This window comes from Calonectris borealis, chromosome 2 (genome assembly GCF_964195595.1).
Source record: "Calonectris borealis chromosome 2, bCalBor7.hap1.2, whole genome shotgun sequence".
In the NCBI taxonomy this organism is placed as follows: domain Eukaryota; kingdom Metazoa; phylum Chordata; class Aves; order Procellariiformes; family Procellariidae; genus Calonectris; species Calonectris borealis.
In genome coordinates, this window is record NC_134313.1 from 94,802,675 (window position 1) to 94,829,474 (window position 26,800).

The 26,800-nt window shown below is 45.6% G+C and overlaps 1 protein-coding gene across 2 annotated transcripts in view; it reads left to right on the plus strand.

Annotated features, from left to right (window-relative positions):
• Positions 1-4,846, plus strand: part of EXOC2 (exocyst complex component 2) — a 131,084-nt gene extending 126,238 nt beyond the window's left edge. For both annotated transcript variants that reach the window (XM_075142572.1, XM_075142571.1), the window contains 2 exons: positions 688-747; positions 3,018-4,846. In XM_075142572.1, the coding sequence (XP_074998673.1) occupies positions 688-747; positions 3,018-3,111 (154 nt within the window). In that variant the 3' untranslated portion in view covers positions 3,112-4,846. The remainder of the gene's footprint in view (positions 1-687; positions 748-3,017) is intronic.
• The last annotated feature ends 21,954 nt before the right edge of the window (positions 4,847-26,800 follow it).

Below are 26,800 nucleotides of genomic sequence, written 5' to 3' on the forward strand. Positions count from 1 at the left end.
ATCTTTTGCGGACTAGATTGTACCATCTGTGCAGGTCCTGCATCGTTCCCTGCACTTCTGTTCCACATCTGTTGCCCAGAAAGGGGTGGAAACCCATCTTTGGAGTTACTCAAAACTTGACTGGATAATGCCCCGAGAAACCTCCTCTAACCTCAAAGTTGGCCCTACTTTGAGAGGGGGGTTGGACCCAAAGACCTCCAGAGGTCCCTTCCAACCTAAATTACTCGATGAATCTACGTTACCTCAATGCAAACCTGCTGTAATTCTCTCTGTAGGCCCCCTTCTGTAGGGGAGAATGCAGTGACCTGTCTACTGAGCACAGAAAGCCAAAACCAATGTGCTTCATACTCTGATGGTCACTTAGTTTGAGGCAGAAAGCAGGCTGGCAACTATCTGTAATTCTGGAAGAGTGCAAGATGTCAAGCACAGTCTTAAATCAGCTGCTGATTTAACATTTCCTGTTGATTATGGAACACATCACATTAGGAGCGTCAAGAGACCTGCTTGAACCCAGGACCACTTTACATTCAATTTGCACATGAATGTCAGGTCTCAAGTTAATATTTTATTAATTTACTGAAATAAGAATGGGTAAAATATAGCTACCTCCGTGGAGTTTGTAGAGAGGAACTCTGAATGCTGAGACTTGTACCAGTGGAATTATGAGTATTTTTGTTTTCCTTGCAGCTCGAGCTTTAAGCAAGCTTTGGAAGCCTTGCCTCAGCTTTCAAGTGGAACTGACAAAAAGTGAGTATAATGCACCTTCTCGTCTCCTTTCTGGTCTCTGGAGCCATTGCTTTTTACTCTTGTATCAGAACTTGGTTATAAGGAAGTTAACGTTCACTGTATTTGACCCTTCTGAATTACAGAACAGAAGCCTCTTTGGACAGAGTTAAGAATGAGCTAAGTATTTGTTCATCATGGCCTATTAAATTACACAGAAGAGCCGATGGCTTTGTGGCATGTCCCTCTTGCCCATCCTAGTCTTATCAGTTCAATGTACCTTTGTATTTATTTTGTAATTTCAGTCTATTTTAGACTTCCTTGTTAATCTTAACATTTCTGTGAGGTCCATTGTCTTGTCTTACTGAATTTAGCAGCAATTAAAAAAATGGCCAAAGAACAAAGTCCAAGCTTTTGCCAGCTGGTATATGGGGAACTCTCAAAACTGGCCTGTTTCTTTTTAAAAACAAATAAGAAGGGTCTGTGGTTTGTTCTTAACATCAGGAGGAGGAGTTTTGGGTTCCTCCTTCCCCACCGTAGCAACCTTTGACAACCAAGCCGCTTTGCTGCATCCAACCTAGTATTTGGTAGTCTGTTTTACAAGCATAGCTTAATAAAGAGTAGTATGGTAAAAACAGGATGGATTTGTAATGAGTATATTAGTATAAGTATAGATGTTTTGAACTTGAGATTGGTATTATGGTACTTTCAGGAACTTAACTGCATCAAATCAGTTTGCACTTAACAATCACAATTTAGAATATTTTGTAGACACATGAAGAGACTGTTTGTGCAGCCTGTGGTCTGCGGACTGTGCCTTCTTCAGATGTCGTCTGTCTATTTATTCAAACCTACTCCTCACTAGCCACAACAAGTCTCAAGATACCTCCTTGCCTTACTTAGCTCTTATGCTTTATTAAAGATAGGAATCAGTTTTGAGTAAGGAGAGTTCTTTCAACTCAGACTTTCCGAAACACCTGTAGAATTTTTTTTTTCACTTAGTCACAAGCATTTGAGCTTCATGGGACAGACGAGAATCAAGAACTGCATCATTTTTACATCTGCCTCGGAGTTCTGAGCCCTAGACAGTGCAAAACTTGTTCTGTTTCCCAGGTCGTTACACCACAATTGTCATCGTTCCAGGCAGCTCATTGTAATCTACATGTATTTGTGTAAAATAACACACATTTGTGCTCACACACACTGATTTAGAGTTGTTCATTTCTGTTCTTTCACAGTCAATACTAAGATACTAAATGATGAATGTGGCCATAGTCATCTTCCAGAGGACCTGCTAAGAAAGCAGATACTGATTTTGTGGTTCAAGTTGTTGTTCTTGGATTGGTTTGGGTTTTTTTAACATGCAGTATAATTTCTTCTGTTATTGGCTGTTCAATAATCACAGCTTGCCAAAAGGTTGAGGTGATACATGTCTGCCCTATCTAGCTTGTTTTTGAAATAGAGCAAGAAGTTCAGAGAACACATTCTTCCCTAGAATATGGGGAAAATAAAACACACTTGCGATGGCAAGACTGTAGAACTTCATAATGCATCTCCACTGTTACAGTAAATATCACCTACAACAGAGCCATCAACAACCTTGGTCCTATACCTGTAGTTCGTGGATTATAATAAATATTATCCACTGCACCAGTACTTTCTTGGCAGCTATGTGGGTGTAAACAAACCATGTATCAACAAATGATACATGACATACATAGTTTGTTATCTGTAAAGGACAAAAACACATGGTTGCCAGTGAATTAGTGTTTCTCCCAGAACAGTCATACCATCTTTCAGCCATGATACTTAAGAGAAATCTACGAAATATCTTCCAAAAACAAGTTTGAGAACTGAAATTCGCAATTCAGCTACACACAAAAAGCCATAGCCTTGGTAAGGGATACTGGTTTTATGGTACATAGTCTGGCAGTTTCTGGATTTTCCTTACAGAATTATCTTATGACCCTTTCTACCAGTCCTTTTGCCACTGTGTTTTGCAAAAATGTTTCTCTCAAGAAGATGATCTTTATCTGGAAGGAAAGCCATATAAAGGGCTATTTTATCACCTTGATAAAATCTCTGTGGCTAAGTCCTCCTCTGGCCACAGATCATCCTGACACACTTGGTATATTTCTGAATATCTATAATATTCAAATATTTGAATAGATCCAATTTCAGGCCCTTTATTTAAGCAGACAATGTACTTGAAGTCGCTGACGGAACAGCCAGAACTTTTGGTAATTGTTCCCGTTTCAGAATCTGCCAAAGTTGTAACTATTTTCCTTTTACAGGTTACTAGAAGAGTTACTAAACAAATTTAAAAGCAGCATGCACTTGCAGCTGACCTGTTTTCAAGCATCTTCGTCAGCAATGATGAAAACATAAACAACACAATGCAGGCAACTCAAAAGACAAATATGCTCGAACGTCACCCATTTTTTCTGTACTACTTCAATTCCTTTGAAGACTCTGAAGAAAACAAAAGGAATTTCACTGAAAAAGAAATTGAGATACAACTCTCTGAGTAGTGGTATGGGGTATCCTGCTGAGTGAGACTTCTTGTCATAAATACCTTAATAAAATGGCTTTCTGTCTACTGTATTTCATCTGTGGAGGGGATTAAGCCAATTTTGTTTACATACACTCTTCTTGGCTGTATGTTCATGAAGAAATATTCATTGGTGCGCTGCAATCTCAGTTTCATTTGTTAAAAATACATTGAAATGTGTTTTTAGCAAATGTCACCTTAAATTTGAGTATTACTCACGTTGTTTAGTGTATCAATCAGTTACTTTCTAGATGTAGAGCGATACTGATGTACGTGACTGGAAGACTCAACTTCTATAAACTATTGAGAAGTATGTAATAAACATTACTACATACAGCTTAAATAATAAGTGTTCAGATACAATATGGAGAAGGACTCTGCTTCTTTTGCATTTAAAAATCATCACTCTCTTTTTCTGTTATCATCTACAGTTTTAGTGGTCAAAAGTTTGATTTCTTGGGAGGCTTTTATTTTCTTGCTTCTTTTTTGATTAAACATGTTCCTGCCTCTTTTGTTTCTCCCTTCTATTGGAATATTGATGATAACCTTCACATTTGAAATAAGCTCTCCTTTCATTGGCAATTAACAGAAAAGTGCCCCTAGTTTGTAAGATTAGTAGAAGTTTTTTTAAAAAATGTTCAAGTAAAATACTCTTTGGTGTTAAGGAGCAGCATAGTTAATAGCCTCGCATAGTCATAAGTAAGGAGGAGCACAACATGTCACTGGTTTTGCTGCTTCCTTCTTACTCTTCTTGTCTTTTCTTGTTCTTACAGGCTTACTGCCATTGTCTTCCCTCTTGTTAGTCAGTCCTCTTTTCACCACCAGTTATTGAATTTGTGTGGAGGGGAATCAGGATTCAGGAGGAAAGAACAATTTTGCTGCCATTAAGATATAGTTACGCAAAGATCGAGAACCGTCTTCCCAACAGGGAAGATTTGACACTGACTTTCATTTTGGGACTTGATATAAGAGGCAGGACACTATAACAAGAGAGCAACTAATAGAAAGTGGTCTTGTTTTAGGGGGCGAGGAGTGGGTTTAATTTTATAACTGAAATCATGACTTGCAAGTAAATCATGCAGTAATAATGTATTCTTTCTGTATCTACAGTCATTTTGAGTGGGACTTTTCAGAAACAGTGCACTGAGTTTTCAAACAATTTTTTTAATGTCAACTGTTTTCTTTTGCCAGTTCAGTTATGTGCTTTAAAAATACAGCGTACAGTTCCTGTAATATGAAATACTGAAGAAACAGCTTGATGCACATATATGTACTCATAAAAAAAATTGTGTGTAAGAAGTAATAGCATGTTGAATGGAAGTTTGAAGCTTCAAATATATGTCATTATTGGCTTTCAGGGAGAATTGTTAAACACCTGGAGCAATGTTGTTTTGTTAAATGTTGTCCATTCTAAGCTGGTCATAGTCTCAGCTGCTGGTATTAACTGAAATAGTCATCCAGTTAGCTCAATCTGTAAAGGATTTTGCTTCAGAATAATAAAATATTAAGAAAGATGGTCATAAGCTCTTCTTGAATTCCTCGCTTTCCAAGAAATGTGATTTCTTCATTAATTTTGCCAGTCTACATTTTCTACATTTGTATCAGACATGTTCGTAAGTATTGAAAACATATTTTATCATCCGTACTGAATTAATATATATTCAGACATCTCTTTATTGTAACACCATTCTCTTACTCATCTTTTTTCCAAGAACTTGTTGCTTGTCTTTAAAACCTGAAGTCAGATGTTTGTTTAGTTGCCTTTCTGAAGTAACACTTCAGAACATGTCATTGACAGCAAAAAAGAGCATAATGTGTAAGGGATCAAAATATTACTTGAATTCAACCTGATATGACATAAATGCTCACAGTCAAGTCAGAGCACTGGATTTCAATAAATCCACTTGATGGAATTAAGGAAGTCACTGAGCATCATGCCGCAACAGGATGTATTGGAATCCCTTTGCGTGGAAGAAGGTTTGGGACTGCCGAGACTTCATAGCCAACGTACAGCAGGCTGCAGTTCCTCTGAAAAGAAGATTACAAAAAACAAGAAGTGGTCAGTGTGGTTTCTGCAAAAAAAAACTGTTCAAAGATACAATGAGGTTTAAAAAATATTATTGGAAGTGGAAAAAGATGGGGAGACCACACTAAAATACACAATCAGTTAGGGCTTGCAGAGAAAAGAGAGGTAGCAAGGAAATCAATGTAGCAGAAGTGAAAGGCTCTGACATTTAAAGCAAAGGTAAGTGCTGAAAACAGTACAAGGGAAAATAAAGTAAATAATTACAGGAACTTTGAACCTCTTGAAAAATCTAAAATCAATACAGATTGGAAAAAAAAATTGAAATAAAAACCTGGAGAGCTTTATTTCTCATTTAAGAGAAGAATTTAGGAAGTAATAAGGCTATAAAATATATCTTGCTAAAAGTAGGTAAAGACTTACAGGAAAATTCAACTGTAATATGCTGTGTTGAGATATTCAGCCTCTGGAGATGTTGAGGCATTCTCCTGTTGTTGTATTTTGAACGTTTATTTTGAATAGTCATAAGTAGTTCAGGAGGTAGGCAAAGAAGTAATAAAAAGCAATGCTGTATCAATGTAATGGGAGAGAGAGACAAGAAAAAATATTTAAATCCCCCAGTAAAATGATGGGAAAAAAAATAGGGAAAAATTTATCACATGCCTGGGTGTTAATGAAATAGATCAAATAAGTACATGAAACAATGAAGAAATCCTGCCCCTTCTACCCACAAAATGTTGTTTTTTCTTTTTAAATTGATACTCTTTAGAAAATAGTTTATGAAGTGTGCTTATAGTGCATCATTGTCAAAGTTAAACACCTTCCTATAACTTTTAAAAAGCCACCTGGAGAATTTAAAAATATAAAAAGAACCGTAGTCCTGCTAAGTGTCATGCATGTGCTGAATTTCAAGCATATGAATAGACATGAGACTACTTGCTGAGAAGGTCTACTGCAAATGTTGCGCACACGCGTCTGTCGGTCGAGGGTCAGGGAAGTTGTATTCCATGGGCTAAACCCCTTGCATCTTTCTCTAGTTGCGTAAAAAGACCCAGGACTCCAACTAGTTTAATTGCACTGGATGGCAACAGAGAAGGAAATGAGAAATCCGTGCTGTGAGCGCTGCAGAGTTATGCTTTGTAGGGGCACTTTTGGCTGCAGCGATAACGTGTGACTCTTGGCTTGTTAAAAGTAGGTCCAGTCTCCCAACCTTTGGCAAAGCCATTGCATCTCCCTGAAGAGAGGGTACTTTATGTTGAAGGTGAGATTTTTTTTGCTTTCTACCCAGACAGCCTTTTGTCACCCAGAACTAAGGAAACATTTCTGAAGAAATAGCATGTTTCTGTGGCTGTATTGGTAAGTAGAGAGATGCAGATAGAATAGAACCGTAAAAACTAGCGTAATACTGTATAGAGCATGGAGCTGAAAGAAAGATAAACTTAGTTATTGCTGATTCTGATTCTACTTTAGCTAAAAATACTCTTACGTATGTTCAGAAAAAACAAGAATAAGACTTGATTGTTGATACAAAGGAAGGTGTAATGGCGATTTAATGTTTAAAAAAATTATTATGATAGAAGGATTTCATGGAGTTCTTTGACTGCTGAGCCTACTAAATGACGTGCAGAAAGTCCCTCACCTCCAAACGTCTAACACTTAGCTAGGCAAAGCCCTAGGAAATTTATCGTTAAAAATATCACAAATGTAACTCCTTTTCAACTTTGAATGTAGTGATAGGCATTTTCTGTTTCTAACCCAAGAGAAGGTAGAAGATTGCAATTTCCTAGATACAATTTTGGCCTTGTGAAGAAGGAAACATCAAGACAAGAATCTTTTGCCATGGTTACACACAGTCGTCAGAGGCAGTGCTACACAGGGGATTTATACTTCCAAACCTGCTGCCAGACCATATTTAAGTCAACTCCAGCCAACTTCTTTGGACCTGTCCTGCTAAAACACTCTTGAAGCACTGTGATTTTCCTGAGAATATGCATTGATACAATATTGATTGTATCAATGGATGCAAATACTGATCTTTGTGTACAAATAGGTGTCTGGACTCACTAGCAATGAGGGGGTTTACATGTTTTACACACTGTAAACATACTGCTATTTTGCTTTTTTCGGTCTAGAGCATCTCTAAAAATGAGAAGGAAAAGATCCTTAACCTTGTCAGAATACATCGAAACTGAAAAATAAATGCAGTGTTCCAGCTGAAGCCTGAGATTCAAAATTCAGATCTGGATCTGATTGATCAGGTGCATCTTACCCTGGGCCAGAAAGAGGGACCCCTGAGGTATATAGCAACATCTGCAATCTGTTTCTGACTGTTAGGAATTGTAGTTCCTGCATGGCATTTGAAATTTTTGCATCAGTCAGGAGTTAGTAATAGGCTGTGACTATTGTCAACACAGGCAACAGCACGTGCCTTATTTAACTAGTAAGACACAAATACATTTTGAATTACTCAGGCTTTCAGGTAGGTTGAAATATTTGGGGATTTGTTAAACGTGATGATAGACTTCAAATAGGACTTTGGTCCTTCAGTCTTTTGGCATTTCTGGCCTAGCCGTGTACCTGGAGGAGTTCTGGGTGACAACCCTTACCCAAAAAAAAAAAAAAAAATCATTGTAACTTAAAAATTTGTTTAAAAGATTTTTAGGAGAGAATCTGGAGAGTTTACGATTCAAGGGAAGTTGGGGAACAACCAACCAAAAAATCTTGCTCGAACATTTGTCCCTAGTTACATTCCAGCCTGTCCATATACTGGTAAGGAGATGGCTCAGTTTACCTGCTGTGTCCTCATTAGCAGTTTTCCTGTTCTTCCGTGTTAGATGTTAGTATTAAGTGTGCACACATTAGGATGTTTGTGGAGTTCAGACTGATTCTGCAGTGTTAACACATGACATCGTTTCTTTTAACGTTGTTAAAGGAAGCCATAAAAAAATGCTAGATGGTTAATTATAGGCAAAAATAATTTTGCACAAGCTGTGTAACATGTAAGAGTATTTTGGCTTCATGTGGTTGACAGCTTGTTTTCTGACTTTGCAGTACCTACTAGGGGTTTTTTGGCATGAAATTAAAGGCAAAACTGGGAATAACAGGGAACACAGTTTCATTAGGGAACATGATAGCCATTTCTCTCTTCACCTTTTTTAAGTTCGGGTTTTATGTAGTGCTGCCATAGGTTAAAGAGATTTGTGCGATTCAGCTCCCTTTCTCTTTCCCTTTCTCCCTTTCTCTGCTTGAGCTTCAGAGCTCTAAAAACTTGTCTTTAATGAAGATATTAAGAAAGCGTGTCCAAAATGGTATGTTTCTTTCAGAACAAGGTGTTTACCATGTAAATTATATACTACTTTCAGTATTACTTGACAGCCTAAGGGGGCTTTCGTTGGGAGAAATGCAAGCTTCAATGCACCCTTGAAATCCTTTAAAATAATGTGTGTTGGTGAGTAACTTAAATGACATAGTTTGCGACATTTATCATCGCACAGAACAGCGAGGGAAGCTTGCTGCTTTTGGAGTAGCAGCACTAACAGATCTCCTATGGTTTATTTTTGCGATCAGACGGGAGGGACTGGGGGAGCTCCTTTATTGCACCTAATTTTTTCCAGTCTGAACATCCAAGAAGACGTCTGCGTTCCTTTTCTCTCATGCCCTCACTACTTAAAGGCTTGTAATAGATTTTTGTACAATTTTTCTGCAAGCAGCCCTCCTTGAGGTCAAGACCAAGTAAGGGAAATCTGAAGCCAAATTCCTTTTGAATTGGAAAATTTAAACAACTTGAGGAAAAAGGAGTAAGACAATGGAAAGTGGAATCCAGCCTTATTTGTAACAGATGCTATTAACACATGCCTAGTTTTATAGCCTATTTTGGCACCCTTTTGCCTCTTTCTTCTGAAAAAACTTCAGTATTAAAAGTTCATTGCCAGTCCCAGGCAAAAGCGCCTAAATAAAATGGGCTGATAGTCTCAATATAGCTCATTTAAAATGCATTAAATACAAGTTAAGGATTAAGAATTACTTTTCCTTCATTCCTGAAATGGGCTTAGGGGTGCAGGTAGGGGGAAGGACAGCTTTGCTTAGCACTTCTGTGCTTTATGACACCTGTGCAGTGAAATTAATGCAGTTGTGATGTGATTACAGATAAGCAGGCGGCTCTGTATAGACTCAAACCCAAAGCCCAGCATAGCTAGTTATTTCTAGATACACGGTGATCTAGAAACAACCGCGAGAGTCTTTGTTTCGGTGGCAGGGGGTTTCATGCTGCAGTACTAATGCAGCAAAATTTTTGTGGCCGCAGACTCTGCTTCAACCAAGTGGAGTACGTCCCTCGTTTTTCTTGGTTCATAAGCAGATTTTTAGCACAGAATGTCAAATCAGATAATTTATAAAGTAAAATTAGCAAAATGAGACAGTCTTCCTCACTGCTTATTACTCATTTTTTCTGATAAATTTCGCTCATTTAACTAGACTGTACTTCTGCTCACAGAGGGGCTTCCCCTTCCAGCTTATCTTTTTAGATATTCAGTAGATAATTAAAATTCAAAATGTTAGCGGTGCTACTTATTTTTAGAACCTGACATAAATATGGGCAGACAGAGATTTGAACATAAATGGAGACCAGAGAGCTCTGAACCATTGGGGTAAAAAATGTTGGTAGACACTCGTTGTAACCCTCTTTGGTACAGCCTGCGCAGGGAAGGGAACCTCCATCCCCGTCTCTTCAGACATCTCCGCCCACTGGTGCTGGAGAGAAAGAAAAGGTGACACCTCAGTGCAGAAGGCGAGATGTTTAATTAAAATGCTACAAAACTGAATAAAACAAATCCCAGCAAAATTTTCTGTCTCGCAAGGATAAATTCTGTTCTATGTTTTGAAACTTCCGAAGTCAGCAGCACAACTGGCCTAATCCTGGTATAATCTCTAAGGAAGATGTCTCTCGCGGGCATGTTTTACCCTTGTGCAGCAGCATTGCCTTTTTGCGCAATTGTTTAAGTGTTGTGTCAAAGGGGAAAGCTGATTTCTAGCTCATGTAATCAGTGACCACTTTAAAAACCCAGGTGGTTCATGGATTAGTTCATGAGCAAAATACACAATTTTTCTGAGGGTCCCACATATGTGAATGTTGAATCTCTTTTTGAACCTTGATAAATTCTGCTCCCTCAGCACCCTGTGTGCCAGTACAATACGTTCTGTATGTACGTATTTTTCTCCTAAGAGCACTCGCTACACAGACCCATCTGAACTGCGTTAATCCTATCATACTTCAGTCCAGCCTCCTGAATGTCCTTGGGGACCCTTTTCACAGCACGCCAGAACTCGTGTATTTACATTTCCAACATCTATCCCATACTTTTATATGCCCAGCTTCACAAGCAGTTTTTGGCACCTAAGATGGGATGTAGGCAAAAACCATCAGTTGAAGAGCAGGAGTGCAACTGCATCTCCTTGCCTGTGCCTCCAACTCCTGAACATGGTAGGCACATGCCTGGCTAAGGTCATGTTTGGGGGGGGGGGAGTGCTGCTGATTAGCTGCAGGCATCCTGCTCACACCTGAAACGTAACTGCAGCCCTAGAGCTGAACTCGTGTGGCCAGCAGGAGCAGGGAGGTGATCGTGCCCCTGTACTCGGCACTGGTGAGGCCGCACCTCGAATACTGTGTTCAGTTTTGGGCCCCTCACTACAAGAAGGACATGGAGGTGCTGGAGCGTGTCCAGAGGAGGGCAACGAAGCTGGTGAAGGGCCTGGAGCACAAGTCTTGTGAGGAGCGGCTGAGGGAACTGGGACTGTTTAGTCTGGAGAAGAGGAGGCTGAGGGGAGACCTCATCGCGCTCTACAACTACCTGGAAGGAGGTTGTAGCGAGGTGGGTGTTGGTCTCTTCTGCCAAGTAACAAGCAATAGGACGAGAGGAAATGGCCTCAAGTTGCGCCAAGGGAGGTTTAGATTGGACATTAGGAGAAATTTCTTTACTGAAAGAGTGGTCAGGCCTTGGAACAGGCTGCCCAGGGAAGTGGTTGAGTCACCATCCCTGGAGGTATTTAAAAGATGTGTAGATGAGGCGCTTAGGGACATGGTTTAGTGGGCATGGTGGTGTTGGGTTGATGGTTGGACTTGATGATCTTAGAGGTCTTTTCCAACCTTAATGATTCTCTGATTCCTCCTGTGCCCTCCTACGGCTAGGAGCTCCACATAGATGCCGCAGTCTCGGTCTTCAAGACAAGACCCTGGGTAGAGTATCCTCCCAGGAAGAGGGTCTCTGGTTTTGTGTCCTCCCTTGCCTTTCACAGCTATGTCATAGCTCCTCCGCTGTAGGCTGTCCTGGGGTAGGGAGTCCCCATCCCCATAGTTTAAGCTATGCAGGAAGGAATTCAAGATGTCTTTGGTCAGAAAGAAGGAGCAAAGTGGTGTTTGATTGCCTAAAATGAGCACTAAGAGGAGGGAGAGACCTAGATTTCAGTTTTGAAGACTGCTGAAGTGTTGTGGCTAAGGAATGTTTAAAGATGAACTTCTGACTTCTCCTAACAACTCACGTAGGTGCCTTTTCATGCAGCTTATGTGCTCTTGAGACACCTTGATAAGGTGCTTTCCTTAAGGTGTTAGGAATGGATTCTGCTGCGGGACTGAGGCATTGCAAAGTTGGACACAACACTTCAACGCGAAGTCGGACACAACATGGCTCCGAGGAGTGTGAGACTGCTGCATCGCCACCCTGGCCTGGCCCTCCACCTTTGCCAAAATCAGTTGCATCAGATGATTGCTGAGCAGATGGTTACCAAAACACAAGGGCTGGCGCAAGGAAGAGGGCAGGGACCAGGTCCAGAGCTGGATGGGCTGAGAGCAGCCTTGCTTGAGGTGGGACAAAGCGCCCAAGGCTCCCGTGCTGACACGAGATCCACCTCCGTGCCTCCCCTGTGATCACATGCATTGATGCCAGAGCAGAGGCACGAACCTGGAAGCCCTTCTCAAGCAAAGTCACAGTACTTCTGCTTGGCTAACACATGGCAAGCCTTTGACGCTTCGGTGAAGGCAGCATTGCTCTAATTCAACTGATACCCTCATGTGCAATCCATGGACGTATTGAAAACTCAATTTACAAATCCAGCGTAGCTTCTAGTAGCACCCTGGGCCTTTGATCTCTGACTTCTGATGCGTTTTGCAGGGTTGACCACCAGGACCTGTGAAAGCCAATGGACACCACCCATCGGCTTCGGTAGTCCCAAAATCACATGCCTGGCGCTAGCTAACTTAAATAGCAGAATTGTCCCACCAGGTATGCCATGGCCTCCCCAGGGGGTACGGAGCGGGGAGGTGACTCACCCCCAGCCAGCCAGTGAGTCAGTGCCAGCGGCAGGGATGGAAGTGAGATATGCAAAGCCCTGGGCCTCTGCTCTACCCAGCAGACCGCACCCTCCAAGGTTTCCTGCCAGTGGTGAATTGTGTCAAGTTTTATCTGGGGGACGGGCTTAAAAGGAAAAAAAAGAACGGAAAAAGAAAAACCCCAACACAAAACAACAACAACAAAAAAACAATCCTCATGAATGAAAAATTATCCAGGCTTCAAAAGCTTTCTCAACTTTTCCGGGAGCAGCGTATCACTCAAATAACTGAAGAAATACTGTGCATTATCTCTATCTCTATGACCTTAAGTCTGACTAGCTAGCTTTTACTGAGGATAGTAAGTGATAAACGTTCACTGTTAAAAATGGTTCAGCCTTTCTGGGGAGCCTTTTTTATCAGGTTGACCACTTTGGGTTGAACAGCTTACAGATTTTGGTCTAAGCATGACAGCTCTGGTGTGCTACAGAAATGAAAGATGAGTCAAAAGCCCCCCCCTCCCCACCCCATACATGCCTATATTTAAAGAAAAGTAAAACCAATACAACACTAGGGCTGTAATAATCAGACTTGTACACAATACGGTCCACCCTGACTGACCATGTGGTGGTAAACACTCATCTGGAAGTGTCTGAGGCTTGCTGAGAGGTGTTATCAGTATTCATAATTCTCTGTAACTGAGTGTTTTTCCCATCAGCCGGGTCCAAGATTAAGTGTGTTTGCAAGATCAGTCTGGTTGCTTTACCAATGTTGTTCATTTTTTTTTGTTTCAGCTTATACAGGTATGAGTGAATCTCACTAAATGACTCCCCTTTGAAAGTGGCTGATGGCCAATCTGCCATCGAACATCCTTCCTGTGCTTTTATTACGCTGCAGAGAGTGGGGAGGGGAAGAAAGCCACAGGGGGCTGGTGGAGCATCATCTGAAGTGACTTGTCATACCACAAAACGTTAGGCTTTTTGGAATGATGCCCCAGGCATTTATTTCCTTCTGGTTTTCATCTTGGTTTTTTTTGTTTTTTTCCCACTTCCCATATCTGCGTTTTATTTGCATTTCATCTACTCAATTCACCATGTTCCACTGAAACCCAGTTGCTGTCCTTTTGTCAGAGTTTTGGGGCTGGTCGGTCCATGTGGGTTTTGTGTTTCTTTTGTTTTCAGTTTGGTTTGGTTGCTTGGACTTTTATTGGGAAGGGGTTATTTATGTATTTGATTTATTGGAGGGGGTTGTTACTTGAGGGGGATTTTGCAGTGGCAATGTCTTTTATTTTTTTTTAAATTTGCCCTTCTCACCAATATATTATTTCAATCTTAACTTCAGCATAACAAAGATTTTCTCTCTGGCAAAAGGGAATCTGTTTTACGAGATCTGTTATGTGACATAAGAGATAGTGCCGTTTTGACCCTGGGAAAGAAGAAGATGTACAGTGGTAGCGACGCTGGCGGGAGATAGTTGGGAGTGAACACAGGCTCAGTCTCCTCAGACCTGTCCCCTGGTAGATCTACCCCTGCTCACAGACACAAACACACTCTTCTGCTTTTATGTTTATGTCACAGGATGAAAACTCAGGGCAGGACTGATCTAAAAAGCACGATGCCTTCCTGAGTGTGAGGAGGAATAAGTGCTCCAGCTTTACAGGCCATAGCCTGTCCTTCCTGCCTACCTGGAGGAAGATTTCAATACAGCATCCCTGCAGTTTTCTTAATGTCTGCACAAGATTGCATCAAGATGGTTTTGCCTCTGCTGCACTGCTGTGATTTTCCCATCAGCACTACGGACGAGGGGAAAGGTGTTGACTTACCAGGCTTTTAATTTTTCTGCTGAACTATTGCCTCAGCCATACTTTGTGGCAGTGAGTCCACAGGTTAACGTTAGAGAGTAAACAGCTGCAAGTTTTTCCTCCCATGCTCGCATGCCATTTAGACTATTATCCTGACCTAGGCAAAGAACTGCATCTAACAGTTTATCATACACAGTCTCATGGCTTTTTCTTTGTGGGGCTGAGTTTTGGTGCTCACTGTATGACCGAGTACAGCTAAGCGTACTGGGGAGCTCCCATTCCTATGCCGGAGCCTCCCCCCCTGTGTATCGGCTCTTCCCAGATGAAGTCGCAGCGGCCTTGGCCCGCGGTCTCCAACACGTGCCCGATGCTGCCTCTCTCTGTAACTTGCCTGTGGGCGCTTGTGCTTCCTCATTCCACTGGGATGGGATTTGCTGCACATCATTACTGCTTCCCACCCTTCCCGGCGGTGCTCCAGGCAGTAGCAATGAAGGGGAAAAGAGGGACTAGGACACAAAGGGAGATTACTGATGAGAAAGAGAGAGAGAAGACCCGGAGGAAAGCGATGGAGGGGAGTCAGAAAGCATGAGGGAGAGCGAGTCAGCCAGCAGCCCCCAGGGCAAGTGCAGGCCATGCCTGGTGAGCAGTCCAGGGACACCTTCCCCGCTCCTGCATGGGGAAACGGAACCCTTCGGCGCCCAAGTGGGGTGGGTGAAGCTGCCCAGGCAGCCAAGCCTTTCCCCGGGACGTCAGCAGGAGGGTGCGCTGGCCGGGACTGCAGCCCCGTGGTGTGACAGGGAGGCAGCCCTCCTGCAGCCTCTGCCTCCCAGGCACCCGCTGGCCCTGAGGAGGAGAAGCAGAGATACTGGGGGTTGGGCTCCGAATGTGGGGGCAGGCAACGAAGAGCGTGGCAAGCCTTTTCCTGGGGCTACCCAGAACCTCCTCAGATGCCCCGCAAGGTCCATGGGACTTTGCCCAGCCCAGCTGCTCGCTCAGCCAAGCTGACCCGGACAGGTCCGTCGCTTGTCACCCCGCAGCAAGTTCAGAGATAAGGACGAGAGGCTCTCAGATACATTTCATGGAAGCCAGCTCAGTATAAAAGGCAGCCCTTCATTTCAGGAAACCTCATTTTTCGTTTGTAAAACACTTTCATTCAGAAAAAAGGAGGTGGTGGGGGAAGAAAAGCAGAGTGCTACTTCTTCCCAACCATAGCAAACACACCTGCACAGTAGCTTTCATTCTTTGAAAAATGTAAAAATATGTTTTAATGGGGCACCAGCAAATCCAGCAGTTGCCTGTTGCTTCCTAATTACGGTTGCTTGTAATTTTGTCAAATGACAGCTGTTTGGGCTAAAATATCCCAGGTTGGAGTCTGCCCCAGTATATTTTCTCTGCCTGGAAATTTTAAGTGGTTGCTGATCATTTAGCTGGAAGAAAATATGCTCTTTTTCCCCCCCCATGCTTCAAGAAATTTGGTGACCTTTTCTTTATGCCCCCAGGCTTTGGAAAAAGGACTTGAAATGTGGCAGGGTTTTGGCTTGTGTGGCAGGAACGTGACGCTTGCCTGCAAAAAACCTCCATCCAAATTTTGCCAAGTTATAAGCCTCCGAAGAGATAAATCATCTCACTCACAAGCACTCGCTAAAGCTGGACAGCTAAAAAAATCCTCCCTAGCTTTATTCCAGTCTCACAGCTCCCTGTGAGCCCCTCAATGTTTGCACCTGAGCCCCCCTGTGTGAAACTTAGTGTTGCAGCCCCGGGGTTGGGGGTTGTTGGGCTCCCACCGCCGCCAGCCCCAGCTGTGCCGGGTAGCAGCAGCCTGAGCCCCAGCACTGCCTGTGGCACAGCAGAAGGAGCTGGAGGTGGAGGGGAGGGCAGAGGTGGTTTGGGGTTGGAGCGGGGATGAAAGACAGAGGGAGAAATTGTGCCTTAGAGCTGGTGGTATTGGGACAGGGAAGCAAAAGTGGAAACCGGTGAGGGAAATGGCTCCCTATCCCCTCACCAGCTTGCTGGGACTGGGGGTGGGGAGTATGAGACTGGGCTTGCAGGAGCCTGGGACCAACAGCAGAGAGGAACAAGGGCAGGAGACAAAGGAGGGGAATGAGGTCCAGGAGGAGCCAAAGAGCAGTGGAGGAGCAAGTGCCTGGAGCATACAGGGGACATACTGGATGAGGACTAATCAGGAGGACAGCAACTTAGAGTACCTCTACGAGCTGAAGCAGCAGGCTACAGCCAAAGGGTCCAATATAATGTAATCACATCTTGTTACTTGACTTCGTTTTCTCTTCCAATTCTGTCTCCTGAAGCTGAGGGAACCCCATACCCAGGCACACAAACACCACACAGACAAGTCCAGTGCCAATATTTCTTAACTTTTCCCTATGTAGCCTTCATAATTTTCTCCTCTGTCTGCATATTATTGTACGTGGAGTGCAAAATAAAAAAAAAAAGAAAAAACAACCCAAAGCAAATAAGCAATCTGAAACTTTTGTGATTAAAGAGACTTCCTACGAGAGTTCAAGGCGAGGCACTTTCATCAACAGGCTTTGTAAATAGGTGGGCTTGTAAATCATGAGTGGGTTTGTAAATAAAAGGTTGACTTTCTGAGAAGCTAAACACCCATCACTTCAGACAGAGCCACAGAGCCACAGTGACCAGCACCCCTGAATCACGGGCCATGAGGCCTTTCTATACTCTGAGACCTGTGCCAAAACCGTCCCTTATCTTTGCTCTTCTTTCCTAGCTTGACAGAAAGACGTTTCATGTGCTGCAGTTGCATTCTTCAACTCTTTTTGCCTCCTTTTGCACTCATTGAGGGACCTGCCACTGGGAGGAGATGGTGGGTAATTTCTGCAGTCAACCCCAACCCTTGTCCAGAATTCTGGGATTTCCTTCTTATTTAGGATAATGGATGCAATTGCTTATAAAAACAGGTTGTTGGGGTTTGGGGTTCTTTGGTTTTTCGTTTAGCTAGGTCTGTTTTCATCACCACCGCCATCCTGTCCTTCCCTGTGGGCCCATCTTTCCAAGGCGTGGTGGAGAAACCTTCCTCTTAGGGCGCTGAAAGGATGCAAGGGAGCTTGCTTTAATTCACAGCTTAGCTGCTGGATTTCACCTGTGTTGCTCGGTCAATTCAAAAGCAACTTCTAAGGCAACCCTGAGCCTACACCTACGTCTCACTGCCACCGCACAACTGCTAGGTGCCACTCCGCCATCGGTCCAGCCGGCACCTCGCAGCCCATGTGAAAGACTCAGGTTGTAAAACGGCCCCACAAGCTCCCCACCGACCCTGCATCTCTGTACGCTGTGTTGAGAGCTCGACTGCCAACGCAGGGCTGGAAAAGCATCCCGCCAGCCCTGCCTGCAGCTACGTGTGTGTTCCTGATCCTCCCTTTCTCAGCTGCCCATGAGCACGGACAAGCCGGGAGCAGCAGCAGGAACAGCTCTTGGAAATGCTGCCTTCTCTGCCAACTAGGACAGCACCACCCGGGCAAGGGCGATGTCTGAGGCTGTGAGCTCAGGAGGGGAGTTACGGGGCTTTCCCCCTGGGGCTGCCTGGGGCCGGCGACCGGGGGGGGACTGGTTACAGCAGCCCTGAGGTCCCAGGGAAGGTGCAGGTCTGATGCCTAAGACTGCAAAGGGGTCCCTGGTGCGATTTCCAGCACTTCTAGGCAAATTACTCCATTCAAAAAATGCTGTCCATCTGTTGAGTCATTTTTTTCTTTTTTCTTTTTTTTAATTATCAAAACCTTGATCTTTTTGTTATCAACCCTCTCTTTGTATCATTTTTTCAAAGGTGGCGGTAGAGGAGAGATCGAGTTAGTAATGCTTCCGTTCTCCTGCCACGTGCCCCATTGATTTAGACAGGAAGATTCTGCGGACAAGAAATGTCCCTTATTAGATGCTACTGCACCGGGTAACCTCATTTTGGTTTGGTGTCTAGACAGTAAAGCAGAGGAGAGCATTAATGAAAACTGAGCACCCAAATGCCTGAAAGTTCTTGTTTGACAGTCTCAAGCTCACCTTCACTGAAGGTGAAGTCAAACCTCTGAGTTTTTTGAGGGTTTGTGTTGGTTTTGGTTTTTTTGGGGCTGTTTTGATTTTGACTCCAACATGAAGATGACCTGATTTGTGTGTTTGCATAGGCGTGTGCGCTGATTGTGCACTGCTTTTATTAATCAAAGTAGGAAACTTCAGACAGAGGCGTGCTGCTTTTTCAGAAGTTACGCTCTACCGCTGGAAAAAGAAAAATCAGGTCGCTTCTTTAAAGTGACCACTATGGAAAGACATCCCTCATTTTTAAATTCCCTAACTGAGTAGAGCAGCCTCAGTGTCTAAAAAGAGCCATTTCTGTTTATCTTTGCTTATAACAACATGGGCCAAAGACTCATGCCTATGTGAATATTTTCTAGGAAAATCCTTCAGGCTGCTCCAGTGATCTCTCTTCTGGCCATTATGAATCTCTGTTTATGTTGCCATAGCTTTGTAAAAATGCCAAGAGAGAAAGAAACTGGCCTCCTATTTATGTGCATTTTTAATTACTGTAATAGGTAGAGGCCTTGATTCATCGGTTTGGGAATCCATGAAGTAAATGCAGCTCCAACTTACATCACCATGAGGCATGCTGGGGAAAGGGTAACAGGAACGCTGCGGTTCCTCGAGACATTTGGTTGATGGGTCTGGGGACCTTCTGAGTTGCAGACAAACTGAAAGCAGCTTATTGCCACCTCCGATGTCAAGGTGCCTGAAGGTAAGGTCAAACCACAATTGCTCTCTTTCCTTCCCTTTGAGTCTAGGTTTTGAGCTAACGTGGTTCTTGGAGGTGGCATCAGGCACCTCCCTTGAAAAAGTTGGAGGCTAATCCAAGCGCATATCGCAAAAGCTGTGCGTCATCCTACATTGCAGGGAAAAAAAGCTCTTAGTTTTGCAGCTTGGCTATGCTGCTTAAAAAGAATTTTTAAAAAAAGAAGAAAAAAAACAACAAACAAGAAAAACAACAAAAAAACAGGAAGGAAAACACTAATAAAAATGCTAATGGTCTATCCCCGGGGAAAAAGAAGAGACAGAGATTTCATTTAAGGTAACATTAGCATCCCCCCCCACATACACCAACAACCGTCTGGTGGATGAAGGCAGCTCTCTGACACGGCCCCTGCAGAGGGAACTCCCCCCACCCAGCAGCAAACCACCACGAGCTCCAGCTTGGCCAGCAGCACTAGTTATCCCCGCTCCCCCCCTCCCCACCACTGCTGAGCTGCGATTCATATAGTAACTGCTGAAGTAAAATCAGGAGAAATGGGGACCATATACAAAAGAGCTGGAGTAAAGGCAAGTGGCACCTCGATTCTGCTTCTGAGTAAGTCTTCTGTTTTTAGAAAAAGCTGGGTGATGCAGACAAGCCCTGAGCAGGCTCAGCCCCCCTGCGCTGCCATGCATGCCTGCTGCAAGGCTGCCATGCATGCCTGCTGCAAGGCTGCCAGCAGCCACCGGCTTGCAAGCACGCTTTTCTCTGCAGCCCCTGCCTCGCCGCCCGAAACCACGCTCCTGCTGAGTCACGCAGGACCAACCCCGGCTCCGGGGAAGGCGTCCCCCCGGCTGGGCTTCCCTCCCGGCACCCGCGGGGCACAGCCCCAGAGAGCCGGGCAGCAGGGATGCCGCCAGCAGGGCTGAGCCTCGAAATCGCTGCTCTTGGCAGGGGTGGAGAGGTGTCTTCCCTGCCACTGAGCCTCTCCTCCATCGAGTTCAAACCTCCCTGGCTCGGCCTTGGCTGCAGGCAGCCGGGGACGGAGGTGTCCGGGCATCCCAATGCCTCTGCTGAGCCACCTGCACCGATGCGCAGCGCGGGTGTCCACACCAGAGCAGGCGAGTGACTGGGGAGACTGGGCTGAGCCAGCAACCACCTCCTGATTTCCAGCTTCCCTACTGGTGTGGAGTATTGGCCAAGCTTTTGAGTGGCCAGTCTTGGATTTTTTTTTTATTTACTTATTTTATTTTTCCTTGTTTGTTGGAGGTTTTTTCCCCAGGAAAAATCTTGATGAAATTTTGCCTTCCCCCCACCCCTCACTGAATTAAAACAAAAACAAAAACAAAAACAAAAGCCCAAACCCCAAATGTCACAAAACTCACTGCTGCTTCTGCAAAACAGAATTCTTATTGTCCAGCAGCCCCAACTTATTGACAGGCAGAGGCAAAGCAGACCGACCTGTGACGGCAGTGGAAAAAAAAAAACAAGAAAGAAAAAACACACAAACACCCTCCCACACGGGATGCAGCTCAATTCCAAAGAACGATGCTGCGGCCACGAGCATGGCTTGGGCTATGGGGCTGAGAGGTGCTGGGGAGCCTGGGGCCACCCTGCCAGACGTTCCTGTCACCTGGGACGAGGGCTTTCCACATCCTGCAGGGCTGGAGAGGGGTATAACGTGGCACCGGACCATGCAAACAGCCGGTAGTCTCTTTTCGCTACTGTGTGATATGCAACCCAAAGCCAAACCAGCACAGGCAGTGACAATGCAACTGCTGCAAAGAAATGAATGCCAGCAAGCCGCCTTGCCTGCCTCCCTGCCCAAGCCCCCATCCCTCCTCAGTCAGTAGTGCTGAATTACAAAAAGACAGAAGCAGTAAGTGAGAATAAAAAAAAAAGTTGGGGTTGGAGGGAGGAGAGGGTAGGAGCTAGCCCCATTCAAACTGGGTAAGAGAAAACAACAATTTTTTTTTTAAAAATCACTGATGTGAAGTTCCTGATGCCAACTACAGGACAAAAGGAACTGCTTTTTTACGTAATTAAACGCAGTCAAGTAGCTGCCGTCTCTGTTTGGCTGGTTCACAACAGCTACAAGGGTTTTACCTGGATGTGAAGCATCCTGGTCCCTCCCCAGCAGTGCCCAGCTCATGCAAGCCCCGATACTGAGCAGCAGGAGCTGCCCTTCCCAGGGGTGGGAATGAAAACCATTTCAGACAACCGAAATGTCCGATACCATCAGCTGCGGACATGGTTTGAGAGCATGGGACTGAAAAGCCCTGGAGCAGCTGGAGCTGTGCAGTACGGCCATGTGCATTGCATGGCCATACTCTTGCTAACTTGCTTTGGGCATACCCTTGGGTTATGAAATTTTTTTAATATGAAACCACCTCAAGGGATCTGGGCACTCATTTCAGGGCATCTCCGATTGCACAGGAGACTCTCTGCTTCTCCTCTCACCCTGTTTTCCTGGGGATGTCCCAAGGCTGCTGGTGGCAGGGGCCGCTGCAGGACACACTTGCAGGCTCTGTCTTCCAAAACACCCAGCAAGCCTGTGCTCTGTGTTATGCCAGCAGGTGTGTGACTGGTAATTTCCAGCAGATCATGCTATAGCAATGCTAGTTCTTGATGCGTTTGTTATATATACCCTGCCGCCTTCTCCTAGCGTGGATCGTCCTTGTAGTGTGGCACCATACATAGCTCCCAGCTGGGCCCGTCGTTTCACAGTGCTTAGCGATAGAGAAGTGCACACGCACTGTGCCAAAGAGTTTGCAGCCTATAAACGCAAATAAAAAATCCCAAAAGCAGCATGGGAAGAGCAGGATGGGCAGGGGGGAGGCCAGAGGTAATGTCAGCTCAAGCCTGAGCTTTTCTAGATTTACGCCACTGTATTCATCTTTGAAATGACAGAGGTAAGTCCGGAGCATCTCCCTTCTGTTTAAATTGCCAAAATAAATTAGCTGGGGTGGGAGGGGAAGAGTCTACATATTTATTTTATTTTTCCTGTTCCGCATTTGAGGAGAAATGAGACCTATTAGGAGACTGAGCCTGACCTACAGCGAGGAGTTTGGGGTGGTAGTTTTCGGACTAGGGTAAGAGCTGTAAGTAGGAGCGCAGCGCTGCAGAGGAATCCCTGCTCCAGTGTGAGAGGCCTCACGTACTTGCCAGTTGGTGCCTCATCAAATACAGACCAAATTTCTCTGCCGAGAAGCTCCTGCCCCCTCCTCTGCACACGTGTACTCAGTTCTCTGCAGCCGTATAGGGGAGGCAGCCACAGCCCCGACTCCCCTGTGTGCTGCTTCCACGGGGGCCCAAGGGGCAGGGGGTTTGCTACCCGCCATGTGCAGCCCCCCTCACTGCCGCAGGTAAGCGGTGAGGGAGGCTCAGTCTTCAGGCCGCTGTCTGCTGCTCCCTCCCATGCACATCACCTCCGTCGCCGTACGCTGTCACGCAACCCCACGCATCATCGAACCGTGCTCCTGCCAAACCGAAGGTACCCGCCAGGCTCCCTCCCGGCTCGTGAAGGAGGGAGCCAGCCCCACAGGAAGAGGGGGACACACCGGGAACACAAAACACCCCTGTGACGGGCAGGGGCTGCCAGCCGCCCTCACTGCCACCGTGCTCACTGGCACCGCGTGCGGCTGGCAGAGCCCGGGAGCTGCCCCCCTCTGGGCTGCACCTCAGTTCTGTCTCTCTCTCGAGATGCTGAAGGAAAGGTTAAGCCACAGAAAGGCTGGAATTAATTATTTATGGGCAATTTTCTTTTAAAGTGAGTTTTGCTAAAGAAACATTTTCTCCTTATGCCAAGTCATCTGAGGTGGTCAGAAGGGAATTAACATCCCATAGGCTGTCCAGCGGAGCGCCCGACACCATTCCAGGTGGCCTTTTTAGCTTAATAACGAGGGAAAGATGAACACACACACACAGGCAGAGATGGAGGAAGATGCTATTATTACACCCCGTTGGGTGTGTAATATATGATATGGCCATCAGGCAGAGAGTCTGATTCCCTTCTGGAAACACTCCAGTCCGACGCTGCAGCCAGACTGCTGAGCCCGTGGCTGCAACGTGGGCCTACAACTACCGCAAGTCTGAAGTGAATCAGCCATGCCACGGGCAGCCTTTTTCTAGGTACAAGACACCAGCTGGCAGCAGGCGGTAGGAGCCCTACTGTGGCACAGAGAAAGAGAGCGAGAGCAACTCAGCACTCCCGGCAGACAAACTACCGTCTCCAGCATACCCTGTGCACAGCGATGTATTTTTTTCTGTTTCACCCACAGAGACTTTGTCTGAGCACCCGCCGCACCGGGGCACGCTTTTGCAGGCAAGCTCAGGGCGCTGCCTGTACACCACGGCCGTTCAGCATCGTTCCCATGGAGGCCCCTTGTCTTTTCTTGTAAAAGAACCGATTCAAGTAAATTCTGACTCTATATTCCCACCTTTGCTTGACAAACAGAACAGGGAAATGCCATTAACACGCAAGCGTTCCTCAAACCACCTTGTTTTTGCTAGTCGCTCACTGCCAGTCACAGTGGAAACACCACCACTTCCTCCCACATGCTGTCAGTGCCTAGACTGTAGCTACTCGCTTTTAATTGAATTAGCCGGCCCATTGCTTTTTCGTTATCCTATACAAAGCAGCTACATTCTGCAGACACCTTGCCGGAGTGACTAAATCAGACGGTGAGATAATTATTTCCACCGCATCACTCACTTTTTGGTTCCAAATTGGCCATCAAAACACAGGCGGCTGTGAGGTTCATGGGATGTCCTCAGCAGTTAAGTAACATCACAGACCTGCTCCCAAATAACTGAAGTTGTCTCTGTTTTTAAAAACTCAGACATTACTATCTGGGGTGAAATCTCAGCCCGCAAAGTCAGTAGAACGAGGATTTTGAGCCTCCCCCAACAGTCCTGCCCCACTCCAGCTTTTCAGACTATAAGCATTTCACCAACACCTCAGTTTCCACTAAAATAATACTGCTGTTGTTGTTACTGCTGTCATTAACACAATTGAACACAGCTCACAATAATCCTTAGAGAGAAAAGAAAACCTTTGCTTTAATCATCAGCATAAGAAGTGATACATGGCACGTTTGCTTTGTATAGCTATTTTAAAACTCACCCGCTTCCAACATGTTTACAAGCAGATCTAAATAAGTTCTCACAAATAAACACAGGATATTTCAGGGATGGAAGGACGGCTTTGGATAGCCTTTAATCATGGGGTTACTCTGGACCTACCATAGACTTTTATCTGCCCCTTGGCAAACCTCAACAAGCGTTTCTCCGCACACACTGAGGGCAGGATAACCTTCCCTCTTGCCAGGTAGAGGACCTTGCCCCATGCTTGCCCAAGACCCAAAATAGAGGGGCTGTGAGGTTGGAGAGGTTTTACGGGCACTACTGTCGGCGTGAATCCTTCTCAAGCATCGTTTAGCATTTGGCCTCTTCCCTCTGCCCATGCAGCAAGCTCCCCCAGCCCACAGAGTGGCTACGAGGGGCTCGAGGGGAGAGGGAGACAGTGCACAGGGTTGGCTGCCTGCTTGTGGAAAGGAAAAGACCATCTCTGCTGGTCCAGCTGGTTAAAAGCAATCCCGTGCATGCTGAGCGCACGTGCTTCCTTGCACCCCTGCAGCTCACAGCAATGCCTTCTGCACGGTCATGGCATTGCCAGTCCAAGGGGCTGGCACTTCCCAGAAAAGAAGAAGTGTTGACTAGCAATGGCAGCTGGCACCTTTGCGTCGTTGGCAATAAAACCAATGATTAGTTGAACTATTCACTACTTAAAATCAGCCTTCCTAGCCCATTAAACTCTTTGCAGTCTTGAAGAGATTCCCTGGTGGACTGAGCAGGAATCGCTGTCTTTGTTCCAAAAGTAATACCCTTTGCCTTCTCCCTCCCAACATGGGGCTGGAGAGAGCTGGGCAGGAGCAGGAGCACGTGGGTGGCTGTGGGGAGATGCTTACCTGAAGCCAAGGAAGTTTTGCTTGACTTTGTTGAGGAACTGAGGAATTATTCAACATCCTACTTTCACTAAGGCTTCACCACATCAGGACCACTTGTTAACTTTCGCTCATCTTAAAAATGTTCTTCAGGCTACGCACTGCTCCTTATCTGATCTCTGGGCTCTCAGTTCCTTCTCTATGGCCACCTTCTCCTCTCCCTCAGCATCATCTTCTTGTCTCTCTGCCTGGCCTTGCCATGACCTCGGCTGTATCACTGGCCGTGGCTTTGCTGCTGTTTTCAGCCTCCCCTTGCCCCTCTGCACAGCTAAGTTCCTTCAGGACCTCTCCAACAGCTTGGAGTCTCCTGCTTTTGTCTCTCTCTAGCACTGGCTCCATTCTGGTTAGCTCTATCCCAGTTCAAGAGCTGCTTTTTCCCATTCTCCCAGTGTGGCTGAAAGCCTCCTGGCAAGGCCCTCCCATAACCCTCTCCTCCAGCTCCTCTAGATCTAGCTACACAGCACTGACTCCTCTAAACACAACCAGCTCCTTATTTCTGACCATCAACATCCTCCATCCTCTTCCTCTTCCCTGGCCTCCCTCCCTCCTGCTTGCCAGAGCACCAGTGGCTGCAGCATCTCTCTTGATGTGCCTTTTTCTGCCCCTTCCCTCTCTCCAACCTCGTCCTCAAGTTTCCTCCCCTATTCCAAGCATGACTTGCTGCACCATATTGCTCAAACTCTCCCTCACCCTCCACTTACACCTCCACTTAGCAGCCCCACTGCTGCCTTCCCCCATAGCCAAGGCCACCGCTGCCCCTTGGGGAGTCCTTTCGCTCCCTGTCCCCTCCTCCATCCTCCCCTGGGGTGGTCTCCAGGCTTGCTCCTGGCCCGCTCCCTTATGGTGTCCCTCCCTCACCCCTCGCAGACCTCTTCCTGACCCCATTGCAGCTCCCATTCCCCCCACCCCATAACCGACTTTCCCTGTGCAGCCACAAGCAGCAGCTCATACCTGCCATCCTCTTTCTCCAGCCAGTTTTATCTTGTCTCTTCCTTTTTTTGGTGGGGGGAAGGTGGGAGGGGAGAGCTGTCTCTATGCATTGATTTTTGTATTTTTTTTCCATGTCTTTCCTGCTCCCTATGTCTGCATGTGTTGCCTTATTTCTGAGAAATAGCTGACTTCTCCTCCTGGCCAAAACCCACTTCTCCACTCCAGACCTGCTCGCCCCTTCCCTTGTGAAAGGCAAACATAATTCACCTTAGCAGCACGTACTAAACGGCCCTAACGATCCCCAGCTAAACCTGGCAACTGAACTGTCCTCAACCAGCTGTCCTCCTCCACGCTTGCTCCTTGCACCCACTGGGTCCATGCCTGCAGCCACCCTGCTCTGCCTCATCCTTCCAAAGATGGAGAGTTTTTCCTGGGGAAGACGCAGTTTGGCTGGTATGGTAAAGAGCAATGCATCCTGCCAGACTAATTTTGGTACTGGCCCATCCGCAGGGGTGTGCCAGAGAGGCTGGAAGGAGAGGCTGCGCACCAGCACTCATCTTCCCCTGCCAGAAGTCGAGCCCACCTCCCCAGGTTGGTGGCCAGGGAAAAGGGTTGTTGGTACCAGAGCTACAGCCTTCGTCCTGGGAACACCAAGCATGTGGAAGGAGGAGAAATGGGTTTATCAGGGCCTTTAGAGTGTGCGGTTTG